Source organism: Rhyacophila brunnea, unplaced genomic scaffold (assembly GCF_057557595.1).
Source record: "Rhyacophila brunnea isolate RB1 unplaced genomic scaffold, BYU_Rbru_1.0 scaffold_61, whole genome shotgun sequence".
NCBI classification, from domain to species: Eukaryota; Metazoa; Arthropoda; class Insecta; order Trichoptera; family Rhyacophilidae; genus Rhyacophila; species Rhyacophila brunnea.
In genome coordinates this window covers 884,846-900,185 of record NW_028233288.1, presented here as the reverse complement: position 1 = coordinate 900,185, position 15,340 = coordinate 884,846, and the positions used below count along the sequence as shown (strand labels likewise).

Genomic DNA, 15,340 nt, shown 5'->3' with positions numbered 1-15,340 from the left:
GAGCAAATTAGTATTAACCTTATGCAAGATTAGATGTAAAATATTTTTGCGCACATCAATATAAATAAAGTTATAAAATATGACAATAAATTATCATATGCATACTCATTAGATATGAAAATAAAAAACATAAACCTAATAACGACAATGTAATTGGTATATCCAGTTATAACAAAATATACATCATGTATTTCTCAAAAATCATTTATATAAGATCTTTATTGATTCTATATTTTATCAATATACAAGTGCATACATAAATCACTTTTTACATTTACTTGATATGGTGTGTTATGGAGATTTATTTGGTATCTTCTTGTAAAAGAATGGTGTCACGAATCCGATCAAGACATATGTCAAACTTTTGATGCCTATACTCATATAAAATAATAGTTTTAAAAACAAGATTTGATATTGAATAAAATTTAATCGTTAAAAAGATTGTCAAAATTTCAAAATACGGTAAATGAACTCGAATAAATACGATTGTTTTGAGAGCAATAATTAAGATAATCATAGCAATAAAAGCGCAAAATTTATTGTGCATAAAAAATCACTAAAAAAGGTTGTAATATCTTAGTACAATTCACATGAGTGCTTTATTATAACATTTAAAAAATGCTTGAAAAGTTGTATTTTTGTACATAAAAACCCCAATATGAAGTTAAAAAATAACGAATCGCATGAAATAAGAAAAAAAAATCTCTTTACAATTTAGAAAAGTAAACAAGCATAACCTCTCTTAGCGCATTTTTCATGCATTGAACATGAACTCAACTATTAGAAATCTTATATAGATTATATAAAATAATAATTGTAATATATATATTTACGAACAAATTTTATATATGTTTTTATTGCTTGCAACGGCTTTAGATTTTGTTTAGTTACGTGTTGTGCTATATTTTTATCAAATATACAAATTTTTTCGTAACACGATAATGTTCAATTTCATAAAAAAGGATATGGTTATTTGATGTTTTTTGATATCAGTATTGTGATATATGTTGAAACTAATATATACAGCTTATAGTTACTGATTCGACATAAAGAAATTTATATTAATATCTTTGCTCGTGTAAAAAAAGAAAAATTATGCTTTTTTTTTAACTTTTTTGCAAAAAAAAACGTTACAAATTAAGCTTACTGATTGATTATGTGCATGATACTTAAAACAAGCCAATTATTAGTAAAAAATAAATAAACGAAAATGTTTTTTTTGGTTACGTTAGTACTTATATCGTACAAAAACTGTTTGAATATTGTCCATCTATATTTTTCTTAGTATTTATGATAACTTGTCATATAAAAATTCTTTTAAACAGTGAATTTATGTGATTTTTCAATTTAAAAGGTTGGTTTATTTGGTTTAATTTTATATATCGCAGACTTGGAGGAAATAAATTATATAGATATCCACATGTCAGGGTAGCATTGTTATTTATTCAGAAAATATAAGAACATGCAAGCTTTTATTATGTACTTTTTGTGCATTTATTATTTGATTCAATAGTTTAAATAAACGCATTTTTTTCTCTTTAAAACTATGACAAATCATTAATTTTACTCTAAAAAATAGTAAATAATATCAAAACCAACACATAAATTTTTTTTATATATTTTTTCAAAATAATTTTTTGCAAATTAAATTGCAAATGTTAAGCCAAACATTGGTTTAGAAAAATAAAACGTTTGTAAATGCATGTAATAATAATATCAGAATGTTTATTGGTGCTTTTTTCGCATTGGCAGCTATTTTAGTAAATTCGTAAAGCTAATTTTAAGAGATGCGTTGAGCGCATGCTTTTTAGAATGATTAAGATTTCGTATTTTCCGTTCTTGATTATAGTATTTATATAAAAATCAATATCCGTTGCAAGAAAATTTACAAAATCATTTAAGCTAATTTTTTCTGGGTTATCTTCAAAATGTAGAAATAGAAAATATCATAACAAATTTTGGTTGCAATCTTTTTATTTCCAAGCAAAAGAAGCTTTACCTTTTAAAGTTCTTATAATGAAACGAATAACAGCGAGGTCATAAATATATCTTATTAAAATATTATGGTTTTCATTTTTTTTTGTACCATCTTATTGCGTTTAATAATATGTTTGCTTACTTTTTAGCATATTTTGTTTTTTTTATATCATGTAATAGGAAACTAATAAGCATTCTTACTTTATATTCTTTTAAAAGTAAATAAAAATCCTGAACATATAGATACAAAATTATAAAAATTATAGAAATCATATTATGAAGACAAATAGAAATAAATAATGGCTTATAACTTGTTTTTTAACCCCTTCTAATAAATACATTAAAAAAATCATTTTGTATCTATACAACTTAAAAACAAAAAAGTTAAGTTAAGCATACGAATGGTAGACATGTATGATATATGCAGTATTGTTTGGCTTAAAAATATACTTTTGTTATATGTCACTGCAAATGTTGTAAATCTAAATATTTTTGCATGATGATAACGGCTAAAAAAAGCAAAAATATATAAGAGAAATAAATTTTACATGGAATAAGTATGAATCTTTTGGATTTCCGTAATTTTTAAAAACTTTTCTAAAATAATATATACTTATATAATAGAAGACAAACGAAAAAATGGAATAAGTATACATTCCATGGATTAAAATAGTGGCTTTGCTACCAATTTAATATGACATCTTTTATGTATGTGTATTTATCTCAAAAAAATTATGAATTCATGAAATAAGCGTTCCAGAAAAAGTTGAAATCGTCAGAGAATAAATATAAAAAAGCGTATACTGTGTACTTAGATTTAAAAGTAACTGTTTTGTAACCTTATTTGTGCTTTTATGATTATGATTGTGGTTTTTGAATAATTTTGGAGTAGAGTGATAAAACTGATAACAAGAGTTTTTTTACCGAGTAACTTATAATTTTGATTACATATAGATAGCAATGATTGTATTGAATGCATCTATCAGCCACATATTTTTAAGTTTCGATATATACCGTTTATATCTAATCACATCACATTTTCTAATTTTTCTCGAAAATCACTGTTTTTATTAAAAACAGAAAGTTGTTTAATGATTTTCGTTTCTAAAATTTAAAATTAGTTAACCGACACAACTCTTAAGCGATTATGTATCTTCGTATCATGTTTTTCTTACGAGAAAGCTAAGGTGTTTTTCGAATTTCGCTGATAGAAACTAAAATACCAATAATATGTAATTTTTTGATCTTTTGTAAAAAAAAATTGTTAAAATTGCATTATTCTATTTGAATTTTTGTTTTTTTAGAATGTGTATGTAAAACACGAAAAGATAGAAATTTCAAGATATATTTATAAAAATCCTCTGCTTTTTATTATATTATATATCCAAGAAAAGTATTTCAAACAATTTTTGTATCAGTTATATTTTATTAATTTTTTCTATTACTTTACTTGATTTTTTTTTTAAATCACATCATATAAACGTATACTGACGCTATCCAGAAATATGTATAATTGTTGATTTTTAAAAAAAAAATATATATAGTATAATTTGTTTATAAAGATTATTACAGTATTTACGAAGTTTTATATGCCTTTTGTTTTGTTTTTTAGCGTTAAAAATATGCCAAATGTTTTTTAAACCGTAAATAGATGCAGAAAGAAAGTAAGTTGCACATAAATTTGCATATAAATACGGACAAAATAGACCAATTCAAGTCGATTAGATACTCCTTTGAAATATATAGGTGAATTTAATACATTTACCTTACTCCCTGCGATTTACTTCGACAATGTTTTTAGTTTGTCATTTTAGCGCGGTAAAAAGATAGAAAATAATAAATTTGTGTTTTATCATATACATTAATTCTGTTTAAAATATTATTATATATGCAGCTGAAAAAAAAAATCAAAAAGATGAAAAAAAAACCATATACAATGATATCTCGATAGTATTTTTTTATTGTTACTAGAGATTCTATTCGTGGTTTTTCATTGCTCCAAAGGAACAATTTTACTCACATAAGATTTTATTTTGAAATTAAATTTAAATAATGCTTAAAAAAACGATTGAATTTGTGCAACAACTCTGTTATGAATGCATTGTGAATATGTGCGTATCATTATTTAAAATCGATTCACACGCTTACAAGCAATTCTGCTAGTTAAGAATTCTGACATCTATAATTTTAAAACACATATTTTAATTGATATTTTGTAAAAAATAATATGCTCAATATCGGTTTATAACATACAATTCCTTACTCTTTTGTAATTGATTAGCCTGTACTTAGACTTTCTGATGCAATATTTTATCGGGAAAAAACAATATAAAAAAATACATGATATCGTAAAAATTGATACAAACCTGCTAAATTTATATGCCACAAGTATAGAAAAATGGTTTTTATACACTTCCTAGATATTTTAATAGTTTGAAAAGAACATGCTTATGCGAAACATGATGTCTTGTATGTTTTACTAGAGCAAAACACATATTTTTATATATAGTTTTGATTATATTTCACGTTCTCATAATCAGTCTATCATTATATATACAGACTAGAATCGATATTTATGTATAAATTTTATGCTATTTCATGTGCAATTTCTGCAAGATTCTGTTTTTTTTGTTCTATATATAGAAATACGATTTTTCTGTCGTTATAAATAAAAATAATGGCCTTGGAAAGAAAAAATACAAAATTAAATTTTTATTTTATTTTATACACTTCTATAATTTTTAATTTCGGTTTTAGGTTTGAATTGATGTTTAATCCTCTATATTCTTTCTTAAACAAAGTATATTGTATTATCGAAATTAAAATCCGAAAATCATTCATTTTTTGATCTATCAAAATATTCTTTTTTATTTGCGTACTCTCAAATATACGGAAAAAAATGTAAAATGAGACTACTTAAATATCGATTTTACACACCAGCACTGTCATGATGGGATCTCTATGTGATATATACAAAACCATGCATCATTCATATAATTCCTATAATGATTATTTAGACTTATATTACGTTCGCGCTATTTTTATGAAAAGAAATTTTAGATACATTGATTTTTTTTATTTTATGTAATATTACGATCTGATCTAAATTTTATATACAGAATTGTGTATTTTATTAAAAAATGGACAAAATCGTTAAAATATACATTAAAGATATAAATCAACCTATCAATATGTTTCTATACTGTACTTATATTTCTAAAAACTTAATTATAGAAAGATTATATGAAAAAACAAATGAATATAATTGTAGTGAATTATTATATTGATAAATTAAAATACACATAAATATTATTCTTACAGCAATAATTTTACTTTATAAAGCGCTTAAACACATCTTTTTCCCTATATTATGGTACAAAAACCTTGGATTGCTTAAACGAAATCGTCATATTTTATTTACAGCAATTTTTTACAAGATTCATAAAATTATGCTGCTTTTTTAAGTTCGTAGTTCATTTGTGCTTTGATTATTGTTCATGTTCAACATTTGTATCAGTTAAAATTTGAAAAAGTATATTTCACAGCTTAGCATAACAAAAAATCATTTTTTTAGCAGCTATAATATATATTTAAAATCTAAACTGATATGGTTTATCAGAATTTTTTATATTCTAAATATATATTTTTAGCGCTAAGAACTTTAATTTCGTCTTTTATTTACAGATATAAAATCGCAAAATGTGAACATTTAAAAGCTCATTTTTAGTAGAAAAATGTTAATTAATACATTTATAGAATTCTCTATTGAAAAATCATAATTTTACAATGTTTTTTTACATAAATTGTAATTTTTTTGTGTATAGTGTATATAAACTAGTTATACAATTTTCACAATTTTTTGTGTGTATCTATATGTATGAAGTAATTATACAATTTTTTTTTTCTATCGAATTTTAAGTAGGCTAATATGAAACTTTATAAAATTTAATATAGTTCAGTTCCATCATGAAGTATTGCTCAAACAAGTTAAATCACCTTAAAATCGGATGAAAGCATAAATTAAATATCATATACAAATTTTACAAAAATTCGAGCTTCATTTTACTTAAATTAAACCTTTATATAACATTATGTAAAATTTCAAAGGAAAAGTATTTAGCCATTTTCATTTATAATATTTATTGTCACCCGCATAATATGAAACTTAGTTCATTAGAAATTCACATAAAGTACCACATTTTACTTTTCACATACATAAGCCAATTTTGCTTGTGATAGCTTTAATTTATTAAACCGATAAGTGTTTCTTTAAAAAGCAAACTCGTTTTATTCCTCTTAATTATAAAAATAAATAATCTGACTGTATAAATTCTCAATTATATAATGAAACATTATATTCGTATTATAGACAAGTGATTAATCACATATTTTTGTTTTATTTCTATTTCTAAATCGTTTGCGTATGACATATTCTGTTCAATTAATATCTTATTTGTTTTTACTATTTCAAATAAGTTGATTAGTTTCTTTTTTACTAAAGATTGCGTTTCTGTAAATTTTGCGATTACTTCACTTTAATTTTTCAAGATCTTGCAGATTATTATAGCCCCCTATTCATCTTTCTACTATTTTGTCTAGTTTAAATTTATGTGAATATTTCTTTATAAAATTGCAAAGATCATCATTGTTTTTTATTTTACTGTCTACTTTTTATTGCATAATTTTATATTTTATGCTTGAACTTTTTGTTTCTTCGATTTTACATGGTATATTTATTGACTTCATGTAAATATTTTTTAAATCACATAATATTGTTGCGATTAATTGGCGTATTAAAGCACAATTTCGCATCAATTCTCTAGGAGATCTACGATTGATATGCCTTATCGCATGGTAGATTTTTACACACAAGCAAAACTAAATTTATTTACAAAACAAACGCATTGTATTCATGTATTTTAGTCAAATAGACCACTATTTAATTTTCGTAAAGTAGTATTTGCTCTAATTATTAAATAGTTGCTATACAAAAAAAAAAGATTTTTTTTAAAAATTATAATATTTGTGTTTTATCCCGTTATTATATAAAATTATAACAACCATAATATGTTACTAGGCTAATGTCCAAAAGAAATCAAAATTTATCTAATCCATAAAAATATAATAATATACTAGTGCAATAATATCATTGAAATTCAGGCACAATTGTATTTTTATATTATTTGTATATAATAGGAATTCGTTGAACTTTTTATTGTATTATACATGTGTATGTAAAATTTTTCTGGTTTGTATAAATTACAAATTTGTGGCTCTAACTAGCATTAATAAAAAAAAAAAAAAAAAAAAAAAAAACATTAGTACTTTTAATTACAATCATACCTAACAGGCTCTAGGCTCCCTAGAGATCGGTGGAAAGCGGAAAAAACCACCACCTGCACGATCTTTCTCATTAAAGTACTCGGGTGTTACACTCCCATCATACCTTGCGGCTTCGATTACTGAGGGTTCACCTAGCAGATACTAGGTGAGAGTGGGCCCCCGACGTTCTGCAACAAGTGCATTTCGGCGGGGTATTGTTAGAGAGAGATACTTGATTGTATCAAGTACCTCCTCAGGAAGCTTCATGTGGGAAGCTACCGACTCCCCCTCAAGGAGTATTTCAATTACATTTCTTTTAAACCCTTCTGAACAACCTTGCTCAAAAGGGTATTTCATTATTTGATGCTTTTTCCTTGCATCTTCAGAACATTGGCACTGACACAAAAAATGCCAAATGTCTTCTTTCACTAGCTTGTTACAGCAGACACATCTATTATATAGTTCTGGTGGCAGTGCTTGTGTAATTACTAATTCGTTCGTAAACTTGAACGTTCCTGTCCTTAGCTTAAACAGTGCATTTACAGCTATTGGATCTAGTGCAAATATTATTTCGCTTGTTCGTAGCTTTTTACCGCTTGTAATGTTGTACAAGTCGGCATTTCTACCGGCTATGGATGTGTCTTGTCGGGATATCTCCCTCATCCTTTCTATCTTAACTTGGTCTAGAATTAGGTCACTGGTCATATTTGTGTCAATATGCCTGGATCTTAGCCATCGTTTTGTTTCTTTTGTCCAGGTTGATTTTCTAGACTTGAAGTTATTGGCTGAATCAATCAGTTCTGCCATTTTTCCTCTTGATGTTTTCCATTTCAGGAAACCTCTTGCTCTTGCCACTGCACTTGTCACATACAGTGGTAAGATATCCATTTCTTCATAGACTCGCAGTCTGCTAAAGTTTGATTTTTTTACGATACACTTGAGGGCATTGTCAAGTACTCGTTTCATTGGTCGAGTTCTTTCTAGACTCATCCCAAATATTTCTGTACCAAATGTTAGTCTTGGTATAAGCACATTTTTAATAAGCATGCTTTTATACGCTAACGGTACTCTGATGTTGGATAGAGTGCTCCGGATAGTTTCCAGAGTCCCTTTTCCTTTATTAACTCGGAAGCTTGCCATCTCTTGCAAGTCGAGTTTATTGTTGATTTCAATTCCTAGATAGACATATTTGTCTACTGTAGGAATGATTTCATTCGCATATTTAATTGGTTCCATCATTGGCCAATTTTCATCGGAGTTTATTTCCATTGTTCCACATTTACTTGGATTTAATTCCATGTGGTTTTCACTGCACCAGAGTTTTATCTGTTGCAATTTTTTTGTTAGTTCGTCTCTTGTCGAGGCAACTATTACTGTGTCATCGGCGAACATAAGCCCGCTTAGACCACCTTGTATACCTTCTACAGGTATTTTTTCTTGTTCCTCTAATATACTGTTGTAGTATATATTGAAGATTAGAGGAGATGTGGGGCACCCTTGCCTCACACCTCTCTCGTACTTGTGGCCAGAACTGGTTTTATTTCCAATCTTAACCTTAATTTCCGTGTTTTGATACATCCTTTCTATGAATGCTACAAACTTTGGACCGAGTCCGGCTTTCTTAAGTCGGTTAAAAAGTCGTTGGTGTGGAACCATATCATATGCTTTCTTGAGATCTAGGAAGCACAAATAGGTTTTATCACCCCTAATCCTTCGTCTTGTGCATGTTTCTATTAGACATGCTGCCTGGCTTACACATTCTTCATGTGTAATAAAACCAGTTTGTTCTTGTCTGACTAGGCTATAGTCTTGACAGACTATTTGTAGCCTAGCAGCTAGAACTTTTGTTATTATTTTAAGGAAAGTATTTATCAATGCAATGCCTCTATAATTGTTGGGTTCAAATTTGTCCCCTTTCTTGTGTATAGGAATGACTATACAGTCATTCCATATTTTTGGGAATTCTTCGGAGTTAAAAATCCCATTTAGCAATATTACTATTGCTTTTGCTAAGTTGCTGGTTGGCATCTCCTCGTTGGATACCAGCTTATATACCTCTCCAGGTATTCCATCGGGTCCAGCAGACTTGTTATTTCTCATGTGCAATAACACTTGCCGGATTTCAACCCATTCGATATTTCTATCGGTGATGTTTGTAAACTTTCCAAGTTTACTTGTATCTTTCACTTGATTTGAATCACCTATGGTTTTACACAGGTTTCCAAAGTGATTTCCCCATATTTCTACGGATTTTTCATGGTCATTTTCTACAACCTTCGAGACTGGATCATATACAGCTCCGTCTATTTTGCCCCTGTTTTGAAGTTTCGAGTGAGTTTTCACCCACTCCCAGGCCTTCTTTGGGTCTTTATTTTTTAGATATAGCATACCTTTGTTGATATATCTAAGGTATGCTTTTCTTTTTGACATGTTTATAACTTGTCTTAGTTTTTTCCTTGCAGCTTCTAGTTCTTCTAGAGTAGCCATGGATTTTGAGACACGTCTATCTATGCGTCTTTTTCTGTATATTGCATCTTTAACTACCCTTGGTAGCAGCAATTCTTTTCCTATGAAAGTTTTTGTTTCAATAACTTTTTCATCAATGAGTTTTTGTTTAAGCTCTTTGTGAAAGGTATCAATACTTTCTCCTATTGTGTTTCCACTCAGTGTGAATGGGAGCTCAATAATGTTTAATCTTGTTATTTCATCTAAGATTTTTTTCCTATCGGTAACTGTTACCATTATAGGGATGTTTCTCTCGACAATTTCGTCGATCGTTATGCTGATTGGAAAGTGGTCGGAGAGTCTCCATTTCCTTAGAACCGTTTGACTTTTGATAATATTTGCAGTGTTTGTCACTGCAAAGTCAATCGGTTTTCTCGTGATTTTCCTCGATTTGGAAATTCTTGTGCCATTTTTTGGACTATAAGGAGCTTCGATTTTGTGCCCTTTTTTCCTTAATTTATGTATTATATGTTCTGGTGTTGCATTCCAATCACCAGCTAATACTATTTTTTTGTTCTTATATTTGGATAAGATTGTTTTGACTTCTAGGTCTGTCGACTTTCGAAGTTCTGTATTGTGGGATCTATATACGCATACTATCACCACTTCTATTGATGGCCCTCTTATTAAGGCTGCTATCATTCCCTGTGATTGGAAAATGATAGATGGCCGTATTGAGATGCCTTCTCTACATCCGAGGAGTAGTCCATGTCCATTGTTATTAATATGGACTTCATGTATGATATAACGAGGTATGTACAGTTTTTTATCCTGTATACCTCGTTTTGTCTCTTGCAGACATATAATGTCTGGTTTTTCTTCACCTAGTAATAGGTTAAGTTCTTCGTTTTTAGACTTTATACCATTAATGTTTAACGTCATAATTTTTATTTTTTCCAGTGGTTCAAATTTATGCCCTTCTAGATTTATGTTTCTATTCAGGCTCTGTTTTTTGAGCCTGATATCACATTTTTTTAATAGGTTTTTTTCAACCGTGTTTTTACTATATCTAGCATCTTTTTTGATGCTGATTCGAATATAATTTGACACTGGTTTATTTATCCTTTTTATTTTGAAATCTTTATTTTTGATTTCTTTTAATAATACCGGGTATATATTTCCTGGTTTATTAATTGTATTTGAATTGCAGATGAAGTGATTGGCTTCTCCTTTATTCTCTTTTAAATTGACAGTCTTGGCTTTATCAATATTATTGGTCTCTTTTATTACATCTATGTCGATGTTTTGAGAGTTATTAAATCTACTATTTTTTTTATAGATAGTATTTATTTTTTCAGTATGGTTATTACTGTTCATAATTTTAACACATTCTACATTATTGATGGTGTTTTGTACATTTTTTTTACAGAGAATATTTTTTGAATTAATATTATTTAAATCTGTAATTACATGTTTTTTATTATTAATATAATTAATATTTTTTATATTTTTAATTTCTTTAATATAATTAATATTTTTTATATTTTTAATATTATCTTTTTTAATATTATTTTTAATACTATTTAAATTTTTAGAGAGGTGTTCTGCTTTATTTAGGCTTACTCTTTCTTTTTTACAGAGAATATTTTGTGAATTAATATTATTTAAATATGTAATTGCATGTTTTTTATTATTAATATAATTAATATTTTTTATTTCTTTAATATTAATTATATTATTAATTTTATCTTTTTTAATATTATTTTTAATACTATTTAAATTTTTAGAGAGATGTTCTGCTTTATTTAGGCTTTCTCTTTCTTTCAGTAACTCTGTCAATTTAAGCCTGCACTAGGATTATTCCCAGTGCAGTTGCTTTTTTCATTTGTCAGAATGTATTCCTCTTCTAGAGCTCGGGTGTTCCCAGTTTCGAGGTATTCTTTCATCCTCTTCATCCTGTTCCTTGTCTCTTTGTTGGATTTTTGGCTTCCTATTTGGTTGGCCGCCATTGTAAATATCTGTCCGTTATACATGGACAGTTCCTCGGTTTTCAGTGGCAATACTCTTATTGCATCTGTGTATTTTGGTTCCTCAGTAAGTTTTCGTAGTGTTGTTTCTTCAACCAGCACTATAAAGCGCCCACTTGCGAGTTTGAAAATGCTCGAGATATCTGTTTTCGATATCTCAAGCAAGTCCACCAAAATTTTTTTCAACTCATTGAACAAGTCGATTTTTCTGTTTGTCTCTACTAAAGTTAGTAAAAACTTTCTTTCTGGCTTGTATGTTCTGTAAAGGAGCATGTAGGCACTCTGTCTAGCTTTATTTAAATTAGCATCAGACCTTTGTTTCCATTCTTGATTTCTGGCATCTTCTGGATTTTTATGTGTCTTGGGATTGGCACACTTGTTTTGCCGCTTTTTCTGTGGCTTTGGGGCTAGTTGCATGGAGCCTGCCGTATTTTTATCATTCAATACGTTTTTTCAGCGTCCATTTCACTTTTGCTCATTTTTTGGAAGTCATCATCTATATGAGACTTCCTTTTTTTCGCCATTACCAGAGCGGCTTGTTTGAGGATCTTAAGTTCCTCTTCAGCTTCTAAAATTTTCTTGTTTAATCCCTCCTCATTCATTTTAAAGGGGATTTTTATAAAAGGTTTTTATGACAGAAGAGATCGGTATCCCCGTATCTCTTTTCGTCAAGTATTTTTTGCGCTGCTTTTAATATTTCTAGCGCTTGTAGAGCAGGTTTAGTACTACCTACTCTTTCGTTTTTCCTATATTTATTTTTATCGGAATTTTTATTTAAATTTTTCACCACATTTTTTGGGTAATTTTTAGGTTTTTTATTATACTTATGTGCCTCAATCCATCCATCAGATTTAGGCATTACTAATAATTTTTTATTAGCTTTCTTAGGTATATCCACTTTAGGATTTTTTATAGATAATAATTTTGAGAAATTTATTTTATTTTTATTTTCTCTTTCTAGTTTTTGGCTTTTGAGCGTACTTTGAATTGGTTCATTACCAATAGAAATATTATCTCAGTCCATTATTTTTTTTGCAGCTTGAAGGATTAGACGGTTATCCCTGTCTATTATTTTCCTTGCCGCTTTAATAAAATAATTGTCATTCTTACCTTTAGATATCGATGGATTAATTTTATTCTTTGTTTTGCAGTTCTTAGATAAACTTTTTGCTAGACTGTTTTTACATTTTTGGCTTTTAAATGTGAGAGCCTTTACAATTTCGTGAAATAAGACATGCTTAGGATTTTTAGTTTCATCGAAATTATTTTTACCGTAGCTTTGGTTGGTTGCGGATTTTTTTTTTGCAAGGTTGTGCTTCATCTTGATTGGAGCATCCTCTGCTTTTTTTGACCCTTTCTTCCTTTTTTACGTTAATCTCATTGAGATTTAGGAGGTGTCTATTGGTTGAAATATCCGATTGGGATGATTTCTTATTGGTGTTGTCCCCTTTAATTTGGTTTATCACCATCTGGACATTTTTAGTGGTTTCTGGATTTGATTCCAGATACTTTTCCTTTTCCTCTTTTTTCATTTCATTCTTGCACGAATTTAGTAAATCGTCAAGTAGAGGGAGATTAGAAAGAGTGGATTTTTTAAAATTTGGCCTATGTCCATCAAATCCATCGGGTATGTGAAAGTTTGGGCTCTTTAAGAATTTTAACTTGAATTTATATAAGTTTTGTGGACTTGGATTGCTTTCACAATCTCTAGTATCCGTTTTGACCATGTTGAACATGTTCTTAGAATGGTGAGAGGATGACATTATTTTAGTGTCTTTAAAAGCACTTGTCTTCTCCATCTCTTCGGGTTTTGAGTGCTCACCTTTTAGAGTGAGACTCTTATTTCTTGAAATTGGTTTTTTAAGACCAGTTTCTTTTTGGGTGAGTGCATTAGATGCACTCTTAGGATTTTGAGACTGATTTGGCCGGATACTCGTATCTAGCGAATCTTTACCAGTCTCTTTTGGTTGCTCAGGGTGTCTCTCCTTGTCTGGAGGCCTCTTTCGCGGATGTAGTTCTCGCTTTGTATTTCTTACATAGCCCTTCATGACTAGCATTAATAACAAAAAAATAAAACTACTAATGCCAAGAATAACTCAATCATATGTTTTTAAGATATATACTGCAAATTATTATATCCTATGTATTTTTCGATATATATCTTCTATTGGTATTTTATACAAAAATACATATAGTGTTTAGAAATTACTTTGTAAAACGGAGACAAAATAAGCTTATATTTTTCTAGAAAATCGCAATCTTAATATATATAAGTTGAATCTGCTATTTTCTAAAAAACAGAGCCTATATATAGTTTGAACATCGAGTAACCATCGTTGCAAAGCGGGATAGATAAATTTAATTAGATGCAGTATCATTTATTAAAAAGTTTGCGATTTGTTTCGGAAATTATCAATCTCGTGTGATTGCTTTTTGCTGTTCATCATTGAGTTAGAAATCATACTTGTTATGATTATAAAAAAATCTTGATGAATCTGATATCCATATATCTTAAAGAAAATCATAGCATAGGTCATAAAACTATTACTCAAAATATATAAATACAAATGTTGAAAACTAGAAAAATTTATGAAGCTTCTAAACATAAAAATATCATTAATTTAAGATACATGTAATAGCATAAATATATGAACTCTTGCAAATTCTTGTGTAAAAGCTTTTTTGGTCTTTCAAAAAATAGTGAATTACAATCCAAAGAATGAAGAACTAATAATTTTTATATCGAGATAACCCGTGAACATAAGTTTTTCAAACGTAGATCGTTTTTACAACTATATTCTAAGGACAAAAAAAGACTCCCATAGTAAATCAAAAGATAAAAAGAACATATACAGTTGATATACAAGACACTTGAACGTGTCTCAGATGAGATAAGAAGAGAAGTTGATGAAGAAAGATTAGCGGAAATTGTCAAAGAATGCATCAAGGAGTTGTGAAATATTCCCAATATGGTGACCAGGTCTAAATAGATAAAATTGCTAAAAAGAAAATCTACCCATAAATAAATAAAAATTTATGTTTAAACTAACGTATAGATATATAAATTCAGCCTTAAACCCACTCTACTCGTTATATTAATAAACGAAAATAAAAAACGTTTCTTGTGTACCTGAGAATTATTCTCTTAACAGGCATCGCTATTTTTATCTCTTATGCAATTCTACTAATAATTTTTAATCTTATAGAAACTGTAAGAATTTATAACTTATTATATCATATCGGTATATAAAAATACATACATATTTAAATAGAATTTCATAATTTGTATTCAATAAATGAAATACCAAATGTGGATATATAAAATAAATAGTTCCCCTTGAAAATCCATCCATTAATTTCTCCAATGTATGAAAAAATATATAAAGAATATAAAGAAATTTTTTTTTAAATGGTAAATCTTTAGTTGATTTAAACGGCATATGAGAGCTACGATTCGAAAAATTTGGCATTTTTTAAAAATTTATATATTATAGCTTATAAAAATAATTTCTGCTAAGATAACTTTTATTCCTGGCTTTTATATGTGTTACATTCCGTATATATGATAA

At 28.1% G+C, this 15,340-nt stretch overlaps 1 protein-coding gene across 1 annotated transcript in view; it reads right to left on the bottom strand.

The window, feature by feature from the left end:
- The window catches only part of LOC147065041 (trehalase-like), a 51,631-nt gene extending 39,258 nt beyond the window's left edge, over positions 1-12,373 (bottom strand). The window contains exon 1 of the mRNA XM_085957337.1: positions 12,299-12,373. Within this exon, the coding sequence (XP_085813463.1) occupies positions 12,299-12,373 (75 nt within the window). The remainder of the gene's footprint in view (positions 1-12,298) is intronic.
- Between the last annotated feature and the right edge of the window lie 2,967 nt (positions 12,374-15,340).